This window comes from Monodelphis domestica, chromosome 6, assembly GCF_027887165.1.
Source record: "Monodelphis domestica isolate mMonDom1 chromosome 6, mMonDom1.pri, whole genome shotgun sequence".
Lineage (NCBI taxonomy): Eukaryota > Metazoa > Chordata > Mammalia > Didelphimorphia > Didelphidae > Monodelphis > Monodelphis domestica.
In genome coordinates this window covers 85,980,084-85,995,925 of record NC_077232.1, presented here as the reverse complement: position 1 = coordinate 85,995,925, position 15,842 = coordinate 85,980,084, and the positions used below count along the sequence as shown (strand labels likewise).

General features: G+C 38.4%; 1 protein-coding gene across 4 annotated transcripts in view; it reads left to right on the top strand.

Annotated features, from left to right (window-relative positions):
* SORCS2 (sortilin related VPS10 domain containing receptor 2) overlaps positions 1-15,537 on the top strand; it is a 1,375,930-nt gene extending 1,360,393 nt beyond the window's left edge. For 3 of the 4 annotated variants that reach the window (XM_056802395.1, XM_056802396.1, XM_056802397.1), the window contains 2 exons: positions 6,319-6,476; positions 10,903-15,537. In XM_056802395.1, coding sequence (XP_056658373.1) covers positions 6,319-6,476; positions 10,903-10,967 — 223 coding nt within the window. In that variant the 3' untranslated portion in view covers positions 10,968-15,537. The remainder of the gene's footprint in view (positions 1-6,318; positions 6,477-10,902) is intronic. The other variant, XM_001372355.3, reaches the window with a different exon arrangement.
* Positions 15,538-15,842: the final 305 nt, after the last annotated feature.

Sequence of the window (15,842 nt, the reverse complement as noted above, 5' to 3'; positions counted from 1 at the left end):
AAGAACAAAGTTAGCAAGCCTTTTAGTTAATCTGATTAAAAGATGATATCACAATAAAACTGCACAAAATAAAAAGAACAATCAGAAGCTTATGCACAGTGATATGCTAACAAAACTGACAACACAGGAGACGTAGGAGAATTTCATGAAAAAATATAAATTTCCAAACTACTAGGCCAGATAGAGATCTTAAATAATCCAATCTTAGAAAAGGAAATAGGCCTATCTGTAAAGGAACTAGAAAAGTGGGGAGGAATTCCTGGTCTTCATGGATTTACAGGACAATTCTATCAAACTTTTAAAGAAAAATTAGTAAAATTACTACCCATACATCACAGATTTGTCTCAAAAAATTAGGAAGAAAGTACCCTCCTAGAATTCTTTAATGTCATGCTAGAGTTTTAAACTTAAATACCAGGGAAAGATCTAACACAGAAGGAAAACCATAGGCCACTTATTAATGAATATTGACTCAAAAATTTGAGACCAAATTAGACAATTTTTTTCAGACTGGAGCAATTTGTCTAAGAACTCATTCATTATAACCTGGTGGGATATATGTCAGGGTTGCAAGGATACATTAGGAAAATAACCAACATAATTAATCATATTAAAAACCAAATCTTCCCAAACCATATAATTATCTCAACAGAAACAGAAAAAAGGCTTCTAACAGAGAATAGCACTCTTTTTATAAAGGAACCATTTTTTTAAAATAAAAAGCTCCTAGCCAAAACTAAAAGCAAATATACAATGGAGATACACTATTTCCTAAAAATAATGCAGGTGAAACTAGGATGTCTACTCTGCCCACTGATATTTTACATATTTCTGGACAATAAGAAAGAAATTCAAACCATAAAGACAGGTAAATAAGATATAAAAAGTATCCCTATTTGTTGATTATATAAGGATATACTTGGAAAATCTTAGGGAATCAACAAAAGCACTAGTTAAGACAAAACAAAGACTAGTTGAGACAAAATAAATCTTCAAAAATCAATAGTATTTCTATATAATAATATCAAAACCCAAGAAGCTCTAATGGAAAAGGAAATTTCCTTCCAAATAACTACAACATGTATAAAATATATGGGAATCAATCTTGCAAAGCACACAAAAGACTTGGACAAAGAAATAAAGAACAATAGCCAGAGAAATATTCAGCACTGATGACTAGGCCACAACAAAATATTAAAAATTATAATATTACCAAAGTTAATTTACATTCAATGCTATACCAATAAAACACCAAAGTATCACTTTATAGTACTTGAAAACATAATAAAATTCATTTGAAAAAATATATAGGATCTAGAATATCAAAAGAAATGTTGAAAAGAAGTAGTTGATGAAGGGATAATATCACTTTCAAACCTCAAACCATATTGTGAAGCAGCAGTCACTAAAACCATTTCATATTGGATTAAAAATAAAGATGGATAGGATAGATAAGACAAAGGAAAGTCAGGGGAAAAGGAATCTAATTATATAGTATTTGATGAAGTAGAAAATATAAGTACCATGAAAAAGCTCTTGATTTGATATTTGATAAGAACTGCTGGAAACCCTTGAAAACAGAAATTAAATTTAAACCAATACCTTATATCACAGTCTACAAAATACTGTAACTTCACTTTTGATTTAATATAATTAATATTTAATAATAGTTTAATAATATTGTTAATGAATGTAGTTTAATAATAATATTTTCTACAAATATAAGTTGGTTATATACCTCTTATAGTTATGAATGGGGTATTTTCTTAATCAAAGGAGAAAAATTGGCAATTACAAAAATCTTTGATTACATGAAAATGAAAAGCTTCTTCACACACAAAATAATGGATTTCTGTTAATAAAGGAAGTTGTTGAATGAGAAAAAAATCACTGTAACAAAATTCTCTGATAAGGGTTTGGTATCCATGACATAAATAATTAATACATATATAGATCTAATAGTCAATCCCCAATGGATAAATATTTATAGTATATAAACAAACAGTTCTCAAAAGAACTGCAAAGTATTAACTGCATTTTTTAAATGCTTCAAATCATTAGTAATGAGAGAACCACATCAAAATAACTAGGAGATTCCATTTCAAACTTTAAATTAGCAAAAATAACAATGGTCAATGTTGGAAGATAACACACTAATACATTATTGGTGGAGCTGTGAAATGGTACAACCATTTGGAAAAACAATTTGGAATTATACAGATTCTGCACTTGTACCCCAAAGAAGCCATCAACAAGGGAAAATATTTATAGCATCACCTTTTTGTGATAATAAACAATTAGAAATGAAGTAGATGTCCATCAACTGGGGAAAGACTAATAAATAAATTATTGTATATGTAGGTAATAGAATATTACCATGCTATAAGAAATGATGAATGTGATACATATAATGAAGATCTATATGAAGCAGAACCAAGAAAATAAAATATGCAGTAATTATAATAATGTAAAAAACCAAAACACCCCAAAATAAAAAAGTGAATATAATGGTAACAAAATTTTATAAAGATCAAGGAGAATAGGAATGAGGAGACTGTTAAATTTAATTATGGTTGAGACTTAAATATATTAATTGGGTGGTCACCAGGGATTTAATTTCTAAATCCCAAAATGAATTACTAAAGTAAATGGAATTTATGGTAGTTTATTTACAATAGAGGGAAGATATTAAAGAAAGAGAGAGAGGAAACTCTAGCTTCCACTGAGCCAGGTAGAAATACTAAGGCCCTAATCAGGGGAAAGAGTCTCAAGACAATGGGCCCTTCTCAGAGGTTTTACTCCTCCAAGAAAGGCAGGGTTCCTAAGTCATCCTTTCACTCACCAAAGGTGACTGTCTAAATGGAAAGAAGTCTGGGTGTCTGTTTTCTGGTCACTCCTCAAGTGTCTGTCTTCCAGTTGCTCCTCCGAGTCAGAGAGCTCTTAGATCTCCTCTAATCAAATATCGAATCAAATATCCTCTTCTGGCGTCTGGTCCTCTTTTTTAAAGATTTTTTTCTCTTGTGTCACCTCCCCTAAATTTCAAGTCTACAGCAGATGCGCCTCTCCAGGATTGCCTACTCTTTAGTTCACATCTTATTTGGTTTGATTATACCTTTTGGTTACTTAATACCTTTTTTGGTTAGTTCACCTTTTGTGGTTACTTAATACCTTTTTGTAGTTAAAATGGGTAGATCTACTTAAAATACTGAGTTATAAACTTTTTGTAGATTAAAATCTAAAAATAGATTGTAGATTACAATTCAGTCTTCCCAATAAAGGAAGAGTGAAGCACCTTCATTGTTACTTATTCAATTGTGCCAACATTTTTCCTCCTTTTTTGTCTTTAAAAGTACTATCTGGTATGTGAGATGACTTTTTGGGAAGAGGAAAGGGAGGTATCTTGGAAATAACTGTTGATGCAAGACAAGAAGACATCAATTAAAACATATTTTTAAAAAAGAAATACACTTCATTCAACAGGGAAATAAGAGGGAAAGGTGAAAAGGGAGGAGAATTGGAGGGAGAGAATATTAAAGAAGTATTAATCATAAGCAAACAAAATCTCTAAAGACACAAAAATATTTATAGCTCTTTGAGGTGGCAAATAATAGAAGTCTGAGAAGATGCCAATAAATTGGGGAATAGATGAACAAGTTATAGTATATAAATATGATGGAATACTCTTGTGCCCATCTCTTTATCAATGTAATAACCAACTATAATTCCAAGGGACTAATAATGAAGCATGCTATTCCCCTTCTGATAGAGAAACAAAGCATTTAGAATGAAGAATAAAACAAATATTTTAGGAGCTATGGCCAGCCAATGTGGAAATTTTTTTGACTAACCATATATGTTTGTATGTGTTTTATTTTTCTTATGTTCTTAATTGGAGGAGAGAGGTGTGTGGGGAATATGAAAAGGTATATTTTTAGCTGACTAAAACAAAATAATTTTTTAAAAGAACACAGAAAACAAGAGTACCTGAGGGAGTATATAAAAGAAGAATTCACTGTCTAGCAAAGAATCCTGGGAGATTCCTTGTTTTCTCTTCAAAGAGAAGGCACATAGACCATTAAATGGATCTCTTCTTTCGGTCGCAAAGAAAAGACTCTCTTTTTCTTTTACTGCTAAAGGATGGATTAAAGAAGTTAAAAATATTGAGCTATAAGAACTCAGCAAGTCAGCAAATAAAATCCGATTTTGACCAAGCTGTGTTTGGGTTTGTCATTGATCTACAGTGTCCCTACCCTGTGGAGCAGAGTGACATATCCCACCTAAAGCAGGAATGACAGATTCAGGAGATTAGGCAAACACCTAGGTTCAGGGTATACGGGCTGAGATGGGAGAGAGAGAACAAGCTCTGGCTGAAAGCCAGACTGGATTTATGTCAATGTGCCTGAAGATCACTGAGATTTAAAAAGCTGAGATTCAGATTGTGAAAGGATGAGATCAGAAAGCAAAATACAGGGAGTGCTGGGGTATTGACCATATGTCTGGCTCAACCATGTTCCCCCAAATCTGTCACTTTATGATAAATATAGGCAGTCAGACTTCCCCTGCCCTCATGTTAATAGACCAACATGTTCAGGAATAGGGTCTGGCCATGCCCCCTTCTGACTTTGGACTCATGCAATAATTTGTAAAGAACCACTTTACAACTTGGTGGATGGATATATTAAGCATCATGGAGAATAAAATATTTATTAAGTGCTTACCATTATGATCATTAATCAGCCAGGATACAAATATTCAAAGTAAGATATTTCCTACCTTTGATTAGCTTACATTTTGATGAAAGACAACAGAAATGGGAGCTAGGAAACATAATAAAGAAGAGGGAAAATTCAGGTCTTTTGATATCCAGCCCAGTATTATTTCTACTAAAAAATATAACTAACAACATTTTTGCATGGGTTTCTGAATTAATCTGCATGTGGATGCAATTTGGGGACAGTGATGGTGAACCTTTTAGATATGGAGTGCTGTACCTACCCACCCCATCCCAAACCACATGCTGGGTATGCCCCCTGCCTCCCTTACCCCACATAGAGGAGAGAGAAAGCACTCCCACTGGGCTTCTGAACAGAGGGTTGGGTGGAATGAGGAATGTCCTCAGAAAGGGTAGAGACAGGGAGGGGAGTGGTCCACACACTCTGTTCCCCTCCAGGTCTGCTGCCTATGAGCCACTGACCTTACCCCTTGTGCACTCCTACTGATCTGCTAGGCAGATGGTTGGGGAAGTGAAAAATGTCATCAGGCACGGTAGAGGTTGGGAAGGGAGCATCTCTGCCCCAATACCTCTGCCTTTCTAGTAATAAACTCTAAGGGTGGAGTGTAGGGAGGGAGGGTGGCCAAGTGCCCATAGAAAGTGCTCTGCATGCCATCTTTGGCACCCATGTTATAAGTTCACCATCAGTCACATAGGATATATGGTATCAGAAGAGGGGTCTGGTTTCATTTCTAATCTCTAAAATTTAACTAGATGGGTAACTCTGGGCAAAGAATTTCACTTCTCATGGCTTCCATTTCTTCATCCATGTAATGGAAATAATCGTACTTCTCAACTCAATTCATGAGGTTTTTCTAAGCAAAACTCTTTGTAAACCTGAAAGTGCTATAAGTTAATATCATTCATATAGTTATATTTTTTTAAATACCACCAAAGGAAAAGCACAGCAATTTCTTTCCTCTTGAACCACTGTGATCTGTGATCCAAATTCACTTTAGTTGAAGAAACATGCTGAGATTAGGTTTTGGTGATAATACTTGAGATCACCTACCATCACCACCATCATCCCTAGTTAACCATTATCACCATCATCATGAAAGAAGAAATATGGCATAATAAAATTCCCTTATCTATTAAGTCGTACAGAGATTTGGGCAGGTCCCCATGCTAACACTAAATAATGTTTTTAAGAGTAACACTGAATAACAATGATAACACTAGGGCTGCTAGGGGGCATAGTGGATAGAATTTAGACTTGGAGTTAAGAAGACTCCTCTCCCCAAGTTCAAATCTAGCTGAAAGCATTTAATAGCTACATGACCCTGGTCAAGTTCTTAATTGTGTTTGCCTCAGTTTCCTCATATGTAAAATGAACTAGAAAAGGAAAGAGCAAACTACTCCATTGTCTTTGCCCAAAAGAGCCCCAAAAGAGTTCTTGAAAAGTCAGATAAGACTAAAAAAAAATGAAGTGACTAAAAGAACTAAAAACACCAATAATAATTGATATGTACATGAAGTTCAGAAAGCACTTAATTTATGTTGTCTTTTTCTATATCTTATCTATATCTTTTTCTTCCCTATTTCAGGAAACTACCAGGCAGAACTGTTTATGCCCAGATGCACAATGAAAAGGAACAGGAGATGACCAGCCCAGTCAACCACAGCGAGGACACACAGAACATCATCCAGGGTGAGGAGTTTATAGATGATGATCTGGATTCCCAAACCCTAGGTAACATCAGAGGTAACTTCACCTTCCTTTATTCACCTTTTGCTGAGTGCAAAATATTTTTTTCCCTTTAAAAACTCCTGGGGAAAAAAAAAACAAATGAGTCTGCCCTTTCCTATATTTAACCTTTCCTCACTTTTCTACTCAGCTACTAGAGATTGATGGATCATGTTGACCCTTGATCATTTTTGCTGGGAAAAGGGAGAGGGAATGAGATTCATTACTTAAACTTCTGATAACACCCCACAACCTAGGAAGTGAAGAGTCACATGAGGATGGCAGACCTATAAGAAGGAGAAGCATATCTACCAGCAGGGAACCTTGTGGTTACTTGGGCAAATAGTGAGTTTAAAGGATTTAGACACCAAAGGGACTTCAGGAACCATCTGGTCCAGCCTACTCATTTTACAGATGATGAAACCAAGGGTTGTAGAATGGTATTAAATAACAGAAGCAGGTCTTCTGTCTCAAAATCAAGGGCTCATTCCATTTTGTGACATCACATCATGAAAGGTGTTCAAGGGAAGGCTGTCTAACCACTTGTTTTCTGTCCTTAAATGATCCTGTCTCTGGCATTGTCCTGGGTGCTGGGGATACAAAGACAAAAATAAAATAGTCCCTGCCCTCAAGGAACTTCCATTCTATCTGATTTTCCTGCTCAAAGAGGAATGGAACTAGACTTCTGTAGTACCTTGCATGAACTAACGTGCTATGTTTTCACACTGACATCAGTATTTCATACATTTCTGTGAAATGTGTAGACATAGGAATTTCCTAAAAGGGACCCATGTAAAATATGTTCAACATCGTAAATCACAATTGCCATTTCAAATGCAGTTTACACTTTATTTCACTGGAGCTTCACAGCAGCCCCATGAGAAAGAGCAGCAATTATTCCCATGTACTGTGAGGAAATTGAGGCTCATCATCAGAAGAAAGAAATATTGAGTTCAATGGCCACACTTAACAGATAAGAGGCTCAATACAGCCAAATGACTCATACTAAGCAAGCAAGTAACAAGGAGAATAGTGGTTAGAATTTAGGTTTCTGATTCCTAGGTGGGTGTTTTTTTTTTTCACTATGCCAGACAGCTTCCTGGATGACAACAAAATAAATACCAATTGTCTTGCTCTTTCTAGAAAACTTCCTACATAGACTATAACTCCTAGGACTTAGAAAAAAAGAGAGAGCCTTATAAATTCTGATCTAATATAACCCACTCACTTAATAGATGAAGAAACTGATTCTTATAGGTTCTGACAAAAACTCCATTCATCCTATGTATGAGAATTGGGCTATTTCCCAAGAGTCCCTTTTTCCTGTGTCTACTCCTTCCTGTACCCTGGCCAGCTGACCTACATCCAAAGAGTTCTAGGTTAAATTCTTTCCAATTTATTATTTGGAAGTGAATCAGTTTACAAGCTGGTCCCACAGACCATTGTTGACTTCACCACCAAAGGGTAATTAAAGATTTGTTCCTCCCCTTTAAGCATGCATGCAACAGATAGAACCATCCTGTTAGCAAAGGCAATCTGGCAGTAGAATGTAGAGGGAAGAACACTGGGCTAAGAGCCAGAAAGTTGGGTTAAAGCCTAGATTATATCACTTACTATGACCTTGGATAAGTCATTGCATCTGTCTTAGCTTTAGATTCCTTGCCTATAATAAAAGGATAAAATGCTTACACCACTTACCTCTCAGGGTTGAGATGAGAAAAAGATGTATTGATTCTAAGACAGAAGGTAAGGGTTTAAAATTTTTTTTTTCATTAAAAACAATTAATATCTATATGAAAATGAGATAGTATTTTAAAGGCTACCAGCTCTAGCAATCTGGAGTCTAGGCTGCTGCCCAGGTCTTTTGCTCTAGGGTATTCAATCTTCTTTAAGAGAGGTTCTTAATATTTTTGGTGTCATAAACTCTTTAGCAGTCTAGTACAACCTATGGATCCCTTCTCAGAAGGTTCTCAAAAGCATAAATACATAGAATTTCAAAAGAACCAGTTATATTGAAATAAATATGTAATTTGGCACCCATCTAAGTTTGCAGATCCCCTGAAATCTATGCCCAAATCTATAAATGCCAGTTAAAAACAAATAAATGTGTTCTACTGTCTTTATTCTAAAAATTTATGTTCTAAGATCCTCTTCTAGGCCATAGGATATCACAACTGGCAGAGACTTTTGAGATCTACTCTAATATCCTTACTTTACAAAAAAAAGAAAAAAGAAACTGAGGCTCTGCAGTGGGGAAAAATCAATTCAAGGTCATAAATTGCCAGTAGCATAGGCTGGACCAGAATCCAATCTCCTGGCTCCCAGAACAGTGCAAGTTTCCTTCCCCTGTCCAGTGTGATCTCCACATATTGGATCTGAAAGAAATTGCTGACGAGGATTCTACCACTAATTAATTGACCAGTCCTATCTAAGCTTCCTCCCTACATGGCTTTGTTGGTAGAAGGCAGGCTCTGCACTTGGAATCCTACATTAGCCTATGTCTAAAAGCTTCCAGAAGCGACCTAGTATCTTCTACTCACAGGATTTGGATACAGCCCATGCCAAAGACAGGAACTGTGAGTGTTCCAAAATTTAGTTGACCTCAAGAACCTACACACACACACACACACACACACACACACACACACACACACACACACACACACACACACACACACCTTTTTTCACTCTCTTTCTTTCTTGGTAGTTATGATCTGGAGCATCTCTGTACACTCCATTCCTTGCATATAGGAGACAGATCTTGAGTCTGGAGCTAGGAAAACAGAGGGAACCAGTGGAGTTCTTGAGATAATGTTAGCACATCTGAGGTGGGGAGAAAACTCAGGTACCTCTGCCCAAAAAATCCCACTGACTGAAAAGTGAAGATAGTATCATAAATCTTTGGCAGAGTGGATAAAGTGCCAGACCTGGAGTCGGGAAGACATCTTCCTGAGTTCAAAACTGGCCTTAGACACACTGGGCAAATCACTTAATCCTATTTGCCTCAGTTTCCTTATCTGTAAGGTGACCTGGAGAAGGAAATGGCAAACTTCTCCAGTATTTTTGCCAAAAAAAATAAAGACCTAAAATGGGGTCATGAAGAGTTGGATATGATTGAAAAATGGCTGAGCCATAACACCATAGACATTAGAGCTGAAAGGGACCTCAAAGAAAAGAGTTACCTTGAGAATCTCCAAGGAGAGGTCAACTTCTTTAGTATACAGCAGGGGCGATTCTTTGAGAGATCAAATAGAGGCTGGGGTCTCTTTCAACTCTAAAATTCTGTGATTCTATGACGTCATCTTATCCATCCTTTAAACAAGAAAAGTATTCCTATCCTCATTTTTACAGCTGAAGCAGCTGAGTCTCTGAGTTTAGTCCTATGTCCAAGACTACACAGACAGTGGGAAAGGGGGTCAGTCACCCACACACCCAACATACTACTGTTATTTTCTGCTAGAACTTAATTCTTTAATTATTTTAGAATATCTTTTCATGGTTACATGATTCATGCTCTTTCCTTCCCCTCCCTCCTCCCCCCTCCTATAGCCAAGGAGCAATTCCACTGGGTTTTACATGTATCATTGATCAAGACCTATTTCCATATTATTATTTGCAACAGAGTGATCGTTTTGAGTTTAGAGTCAACATCCCCAATCATATACCTATTGAACCATGTGATCAATCTTGTGTTTTTCTTCTGGGTTTCTATTCCCACAGTTCTTTCTCTGGATGTGGATAGTGTAGAACTTAATTTTTTAAGATCAAAAAGAACTTAAAGCTGCAGATCATCAAATTTTAGATCTGGGAGGGATAGTCAAGAGCCTTTAGTCCACCTTCCTGATTTTACAAGCTTGCCCAAGCTAGAAAATGGCAGACTTGTTCAACAAGTTTTCTATTGTTCTCTTTCCTCTTGTAACTTTGGACTCTCCACAGCACCAGTCTTCCAGATTCACCCAGTCATTTATTCTATTTTCTATATATGTTATGTTGCCTCCTTTCTCGCCACCCCCCACCTTGGGACCTCTCCACGCCCTTGCCTTGCAGTGACCTCTTCTGAGAGAGGGGGAAGCTTGAGCAGCCACCGAATCCCCTTATTGCCGATGCCAGTCACTGCCCAGTCACAGGTCAGTGGCATGTTGGACGGAGGCTTCCTGTCCTACTCTTCTCCCTCACCTGCTCCCTTTGAGAGACTCACATTTTTTAAAGGCACCAAGAGCTGTTTTAGGCAGTCACTGGAAAAGGAATGTTAGGGACCCACTGCAGATTCACTCCAGTCTTTAAAAGCCCACTGCCCCAAACCCAGGCACACAGTAGGTACAACCACATAGTTGTTCCACATTCACCTGAGCTTCTAAAGCCATTATCTCTATGCGTCACCCCCTGGGTTGGCCCCTCTGGAATGAGCATGCTAACGCTTATGTCCCATTTTGTTTCTTCCTAGGTAATCACTCAGGCGTGGTTCTGAGCATCAACTCCCGAGAGATGCACAGCTACCTGGTTAGCTGATGTTTGCAGCTGGGCACAAACATGGAAGACTCTTCCCCATCTTGTTTTGTCCCCCACCCCCACCCCATCTCCACTCTGGGGAGGTCCCAGGATGGCAAGTGTGGCTATAACTGATGTTGCAAAGGGAATTCCCTGAAAAAGACACCCAGAACAGTGGTCATTGCCCGATGGTCCCCATTTGAAGCAGAGGACACATCTCACCTGATATTCCCTGGATGGACTTCGAGCCTGGACCAACTCAAACTCAAACTATCAGAGCAGAAATACAGCCCAAGGCACTCCCCAGCCTCCCTTCTCCTTGTGTCCATTCCCCTCCACTGACATTTATGTCTTTGTTCTGACATCTTTTATGCCTCATGACCCTTTTCATTGGCGGGTAGTCTCGAAGACCTGATTGGAAATGCCTAGCAGCAGAAAAAAGGACCAGAAGGGGGCCTTGCTAAGAGTAGTGAACCCCCTCTTCCCCCTGCTAGTTTGTCATTCAGAGTCCCTAAGGAAAGAACATTCCTGAGTCCTCCTGCTCCCCAGGGGAACACACCCACCTTGGCTAGCTGCTTCTTCCTCAACTTGATCCAGAAGTGGTGAACTTCCCTAAACTACTGGGATTTCTTGTTCTTAAAAAGGGAAATAAACCCCAGTAGAAATCCTAACACTAACAACTCCTATTTATCCTACACTTTCAAGTTTCCAAAGTGCTTTTTCCCTATAATCCTATAAAATACAACATGTAAATGTGAGTATCCCCATTCTAGAGATGAGGAAATTAGGACTTAGACAGATGTGACTTGCTCAAGCTTCCATGGTTAATAAGATTCAGTCAGGATTTGAACATAGAACTCTGGAGTCCAGGTCCAGTGTTTTTTCTCCCCTGCTACACCACCCTTAGTATCATAGCATTTAGAACTTACTAGGTCCTTAAGAGATGATTTAGTCCAACCCCCTAATTTGATAGATGATGAAAATGAAGGCCAAGGAAGGGAAGTAATTTTCTAGGAAATGTCAGAGCTGAGACTTCAAGCCTGATCTCCTCTACCCAGGCCCAGAGCTTCATTCTCTCCACATCAACCCATTATTAATCACCTACATGTCTATAGCAATTTGCTTTGAAGGTTTACAAAGCACTTTCCCTAACTCTTGTTGTCCTAAGCTGTGTTGGTGAACCTATGGCACATGTGCCAGAGGGGGCTGCTCCCCTCCCCCTCTCCACTGTGCCTGAGGACATTTCTCCCATCCCCTGTCCTTCTGCCCAGCAGCCCAATGGGAGTGCTTCCTCCTTCCCCTGTCTGGGAGCAGCTCACATGCTGTGTGAGGGTTGCAGATTGGGCACTCAGTCTCTAATCTCTAAAAGGTTCAACATCACTGGCCTAAAGGATGAGTGAAGCTGGGAACCCGTCCAGGTTAGGGAGATGCATCACTTCCCAGCCACAGTAGCTGAGTACCCAATATAAGCAGCCCCAGAGATCACCTTTCTCCCCAACCCTACCAGCCATGGCCACTAAGGAAACCCCCAGCGCCTTCTTCCCCCATCACCCTTCCGCCTTCCCCTTTTTAAAAGTCAAATAATGTAAATACTTCTTTATGTAGCTTTTGGGGTATTTTTTTTAACTTTCTATTTTTATGGTAGGGTCACACAGGCTAACTAAGCTTGGGTTTAGCCCTCCTCCCCAGCCCCTTATATTTGTCAAAGCAGCAGCAAATGAAAATAACAATAATAATAATAATGATAATAATAATAACTCACATTTCTATAGCACTTCAAGGTTGACAAGCCTCTTCCTCACAACAAGCCAGTGAGGTAGACAGTGTACAGTTATGAGGATGCCGTTTCTACAAATGAGGAAACTGAGGCTTTGAAGAGGATATTTGGCTCACACAGGGATGCGAAGAGAGGGATATTCTCTCTTGAGAACAAGGACAGTTCTTTTTCCATGCTACCATACCTATTCTCTCTCTTGAGTTTCAAGAGATGCTCTCCCAAGTGTCTGAGTGTCTAGGGCCACCCCCTTTATGTCTCACCTGGTTGTGGTCTTTGCTCTAAAAGCTAAGGCTGACCAGTCTCTTCCCACTGGGTCCACTAAGACTAAGGGACAGAATATGATCTCCAGAAGGCTTTTCCTCCATTCAACCACAGGGTGGCACTCCTCCTCCATGCTACCCCCACCCAGTAGTTTTTCTATAAGGCAAGATACTGGTTCCTTTAAAGGAGTCCACCTCCAAAAGACATCCAAGCAGTTTAGTGTCTCAGTAGACGTGGCTCAACTTCAGTGGCCCAGGCAATTAAGAAGCCACAAATCACACATGGTAACAGGGTAGTTGCCTAGAATTAGAGATACTAGTTCAATAAGAAAATGGCATCAGCCAAATCAAGAAGCATTGAGCTCCATCTAAGAGCCAACCACTGGGCAAAGCTTGGGGGACCCAAAGCAAGGCAAACTGTCCCTGCTGTCAAGGAGCTCACAAATGAATGGAGACACCATACAAATGATCATGGACAAACAGGGTATATGAAAAATAACACAGATAATTTCCCAGAGGCATTCAGAGCCTTGGGGAAGATGGGATTTTAGCAGATTTGAAGAAATTCAGGCAAGACAGGAAGTAGAAATAAGGGAGAGATTTTTAAATTCATGTCTTTATAGAATTACAAAATTCTAGAACCAAAAGAGACCACCTGATCTTTGTGGACAATCTGGACTTGAGATTTCACTAGTGTAGGTAAGGAAATTCCTTCTGCCCCCATGCAGATAAGCAACTGCCCCACAAATTATAGTCTTATAACATTGCCAAGGGCCCCAAAAGGATAGCTAAAAAGTCACACAGTAAGCTAGTAGCAAAGCACTTAAATGATAAATTTAGAACTCAGTCAAGTCTTCCAACTCTAAGTTTAATGCTCCATCCATCTCCAACAAAGGAGAAATTATAGCTCCTTCCTTGAGATCACCAAGCAAGAAAATGCTTATCTGAGGTGACATTCTTCTGATGACCTCTTCTATGTCTTGTTAGTTCTTCCATAGATTACACGGGGTTTCAATCATAGGGCCATAAATTTAGGGAAGGAAATGTCCCTCAAAGATCATCTACTTCATCCAGTCCAGCCCAGTTATATGAATGATAAAACTGAGGCCTAGGGAAGGGAGGCGAATTCTTAAAAAATCACACAATTTATCAATGGCCAGGATTTGAAACCAAACCCACAATTCTTTCTATTTATGCCATGTAGCTTTATGCAGTAAACTACACTCATGGGGGGGGGATTATCTATTCCAGAATATGGGTACCCTTAACAGTCTAATGTGGGAAGAATGAAGAGAGCCTCCAAAAGCTTTGAGTGCATGGAGTATAAGTCTCTGTAGCCCCTGCCATGGACATCATTCTGGAAAATGGTCACCTCCACCAGCTTTCCTGAAGTTCTGAATATCATGAGAGAGACTTTAAGTGGTAGTGTTACATTATCTCAGAATCATGAGATTTAGAACTATAAGGAATTCTAGAAATCAACTAGTTTAGCCTCTCCCCTTCCCATTTTAAAGAAGAGGAAAACTGAGACCCCAAAATGAGGGTCTGAGCTCACACAGCAACAAGTAGCTGATCCAGGATTTGAACCTTTGATCCCAGATTCATGGTCTTTTCTGAACCAACTTCTTTGAAATTCTAATTTTGTTCATGCTGACAAAGAAAATGGCAGTTGGATTTCCAGTTCTTGATCAATCATGGAAGCTAGAAGGAGGACTGGTGTTGAGATAACAGGTATACAAGTGCTTTTTTCAGATAGGGAAACTGAAGCCCAGGAAAAGGAATGATTGGCTCTAGGTGACAAAGTAGCAGAGCCTGGATTTGAATGCCAAGTCTTCTTCCTGTAAATCAGAAGCACTGTCACTGGCATCTTTTTTCTTCCTCTTCAACCAAATCTAAGATAAGTAGAGCTGGCATTATTATCCTGTTTGATGAAGGCCTAGAGAGAGATCCAATGATTCCATGACATATAAGGTCATGTAGCAAGTCAGTGACAGAGTGGGAAACTAGAACCCATATCCAAGAGAGCTGAATTGAGGGGGATGAGGGTTTTCCTGAAAATTGATAGGAGGAGACTTGAGTTTTCCATATTCTTTAACTGTCTACATCAGTTATATATTCCCTCTTCCACATTCCTGGCAGCTTCAATTCAATGATTTTTTTTCCTGAAATTTCAGGTATAATAACTTGTTTTAAAAAAAAAAGAAGAACAGCCCTGTTATTTTCCTTGTGCTGTTATTCTATATACTTACATATATGGAGCTAGAAAAAATACCTATACATACTTTATAGATTCTTATTATACATCCACTATAGATACTCCAATTCCACTATCAAAGCCAAATGATACTACTACGCTTGTATGTCTGCCTCCTCACAAAAGAAGAAAGCTGGGAAAATTGTGAATATAATTTTTAAAAAAGAAACTTTAAAATCACTGATGAGCTTCTCCACCTTGAGTCCTAGGATGAATCGCCCATGAACACACCATGAAAATACAATGAACTTGAATGTGTAAATATTTTAAGCAGTTTAATTAAAATAAAGCCAAACAAAACTGTCTCTCTCTGTTTCTTTTTAAGTGATACTGAGTCTCATCCTACCTCTATTCTTGAATTATAGATTTGAAGAATACTAGATTCTCTGCAGCTAGAAAGGCTCTTGGAACATAGAACAATTTGAGCTGAAGGGGAGCTTAGAACACAGAATGTTAAGGGTAAAAGATATTTTAGAAATTAAATGTCAGAGCTGAAAATGATCTTCAAATATGTATGGAATGTGAGACCTGGAAGGAGCCTTCAAATGGAAATTTCTAGACAGGGAAGAACTTTAAAAAGTTATAATGTTCGACCTGAAATAGAA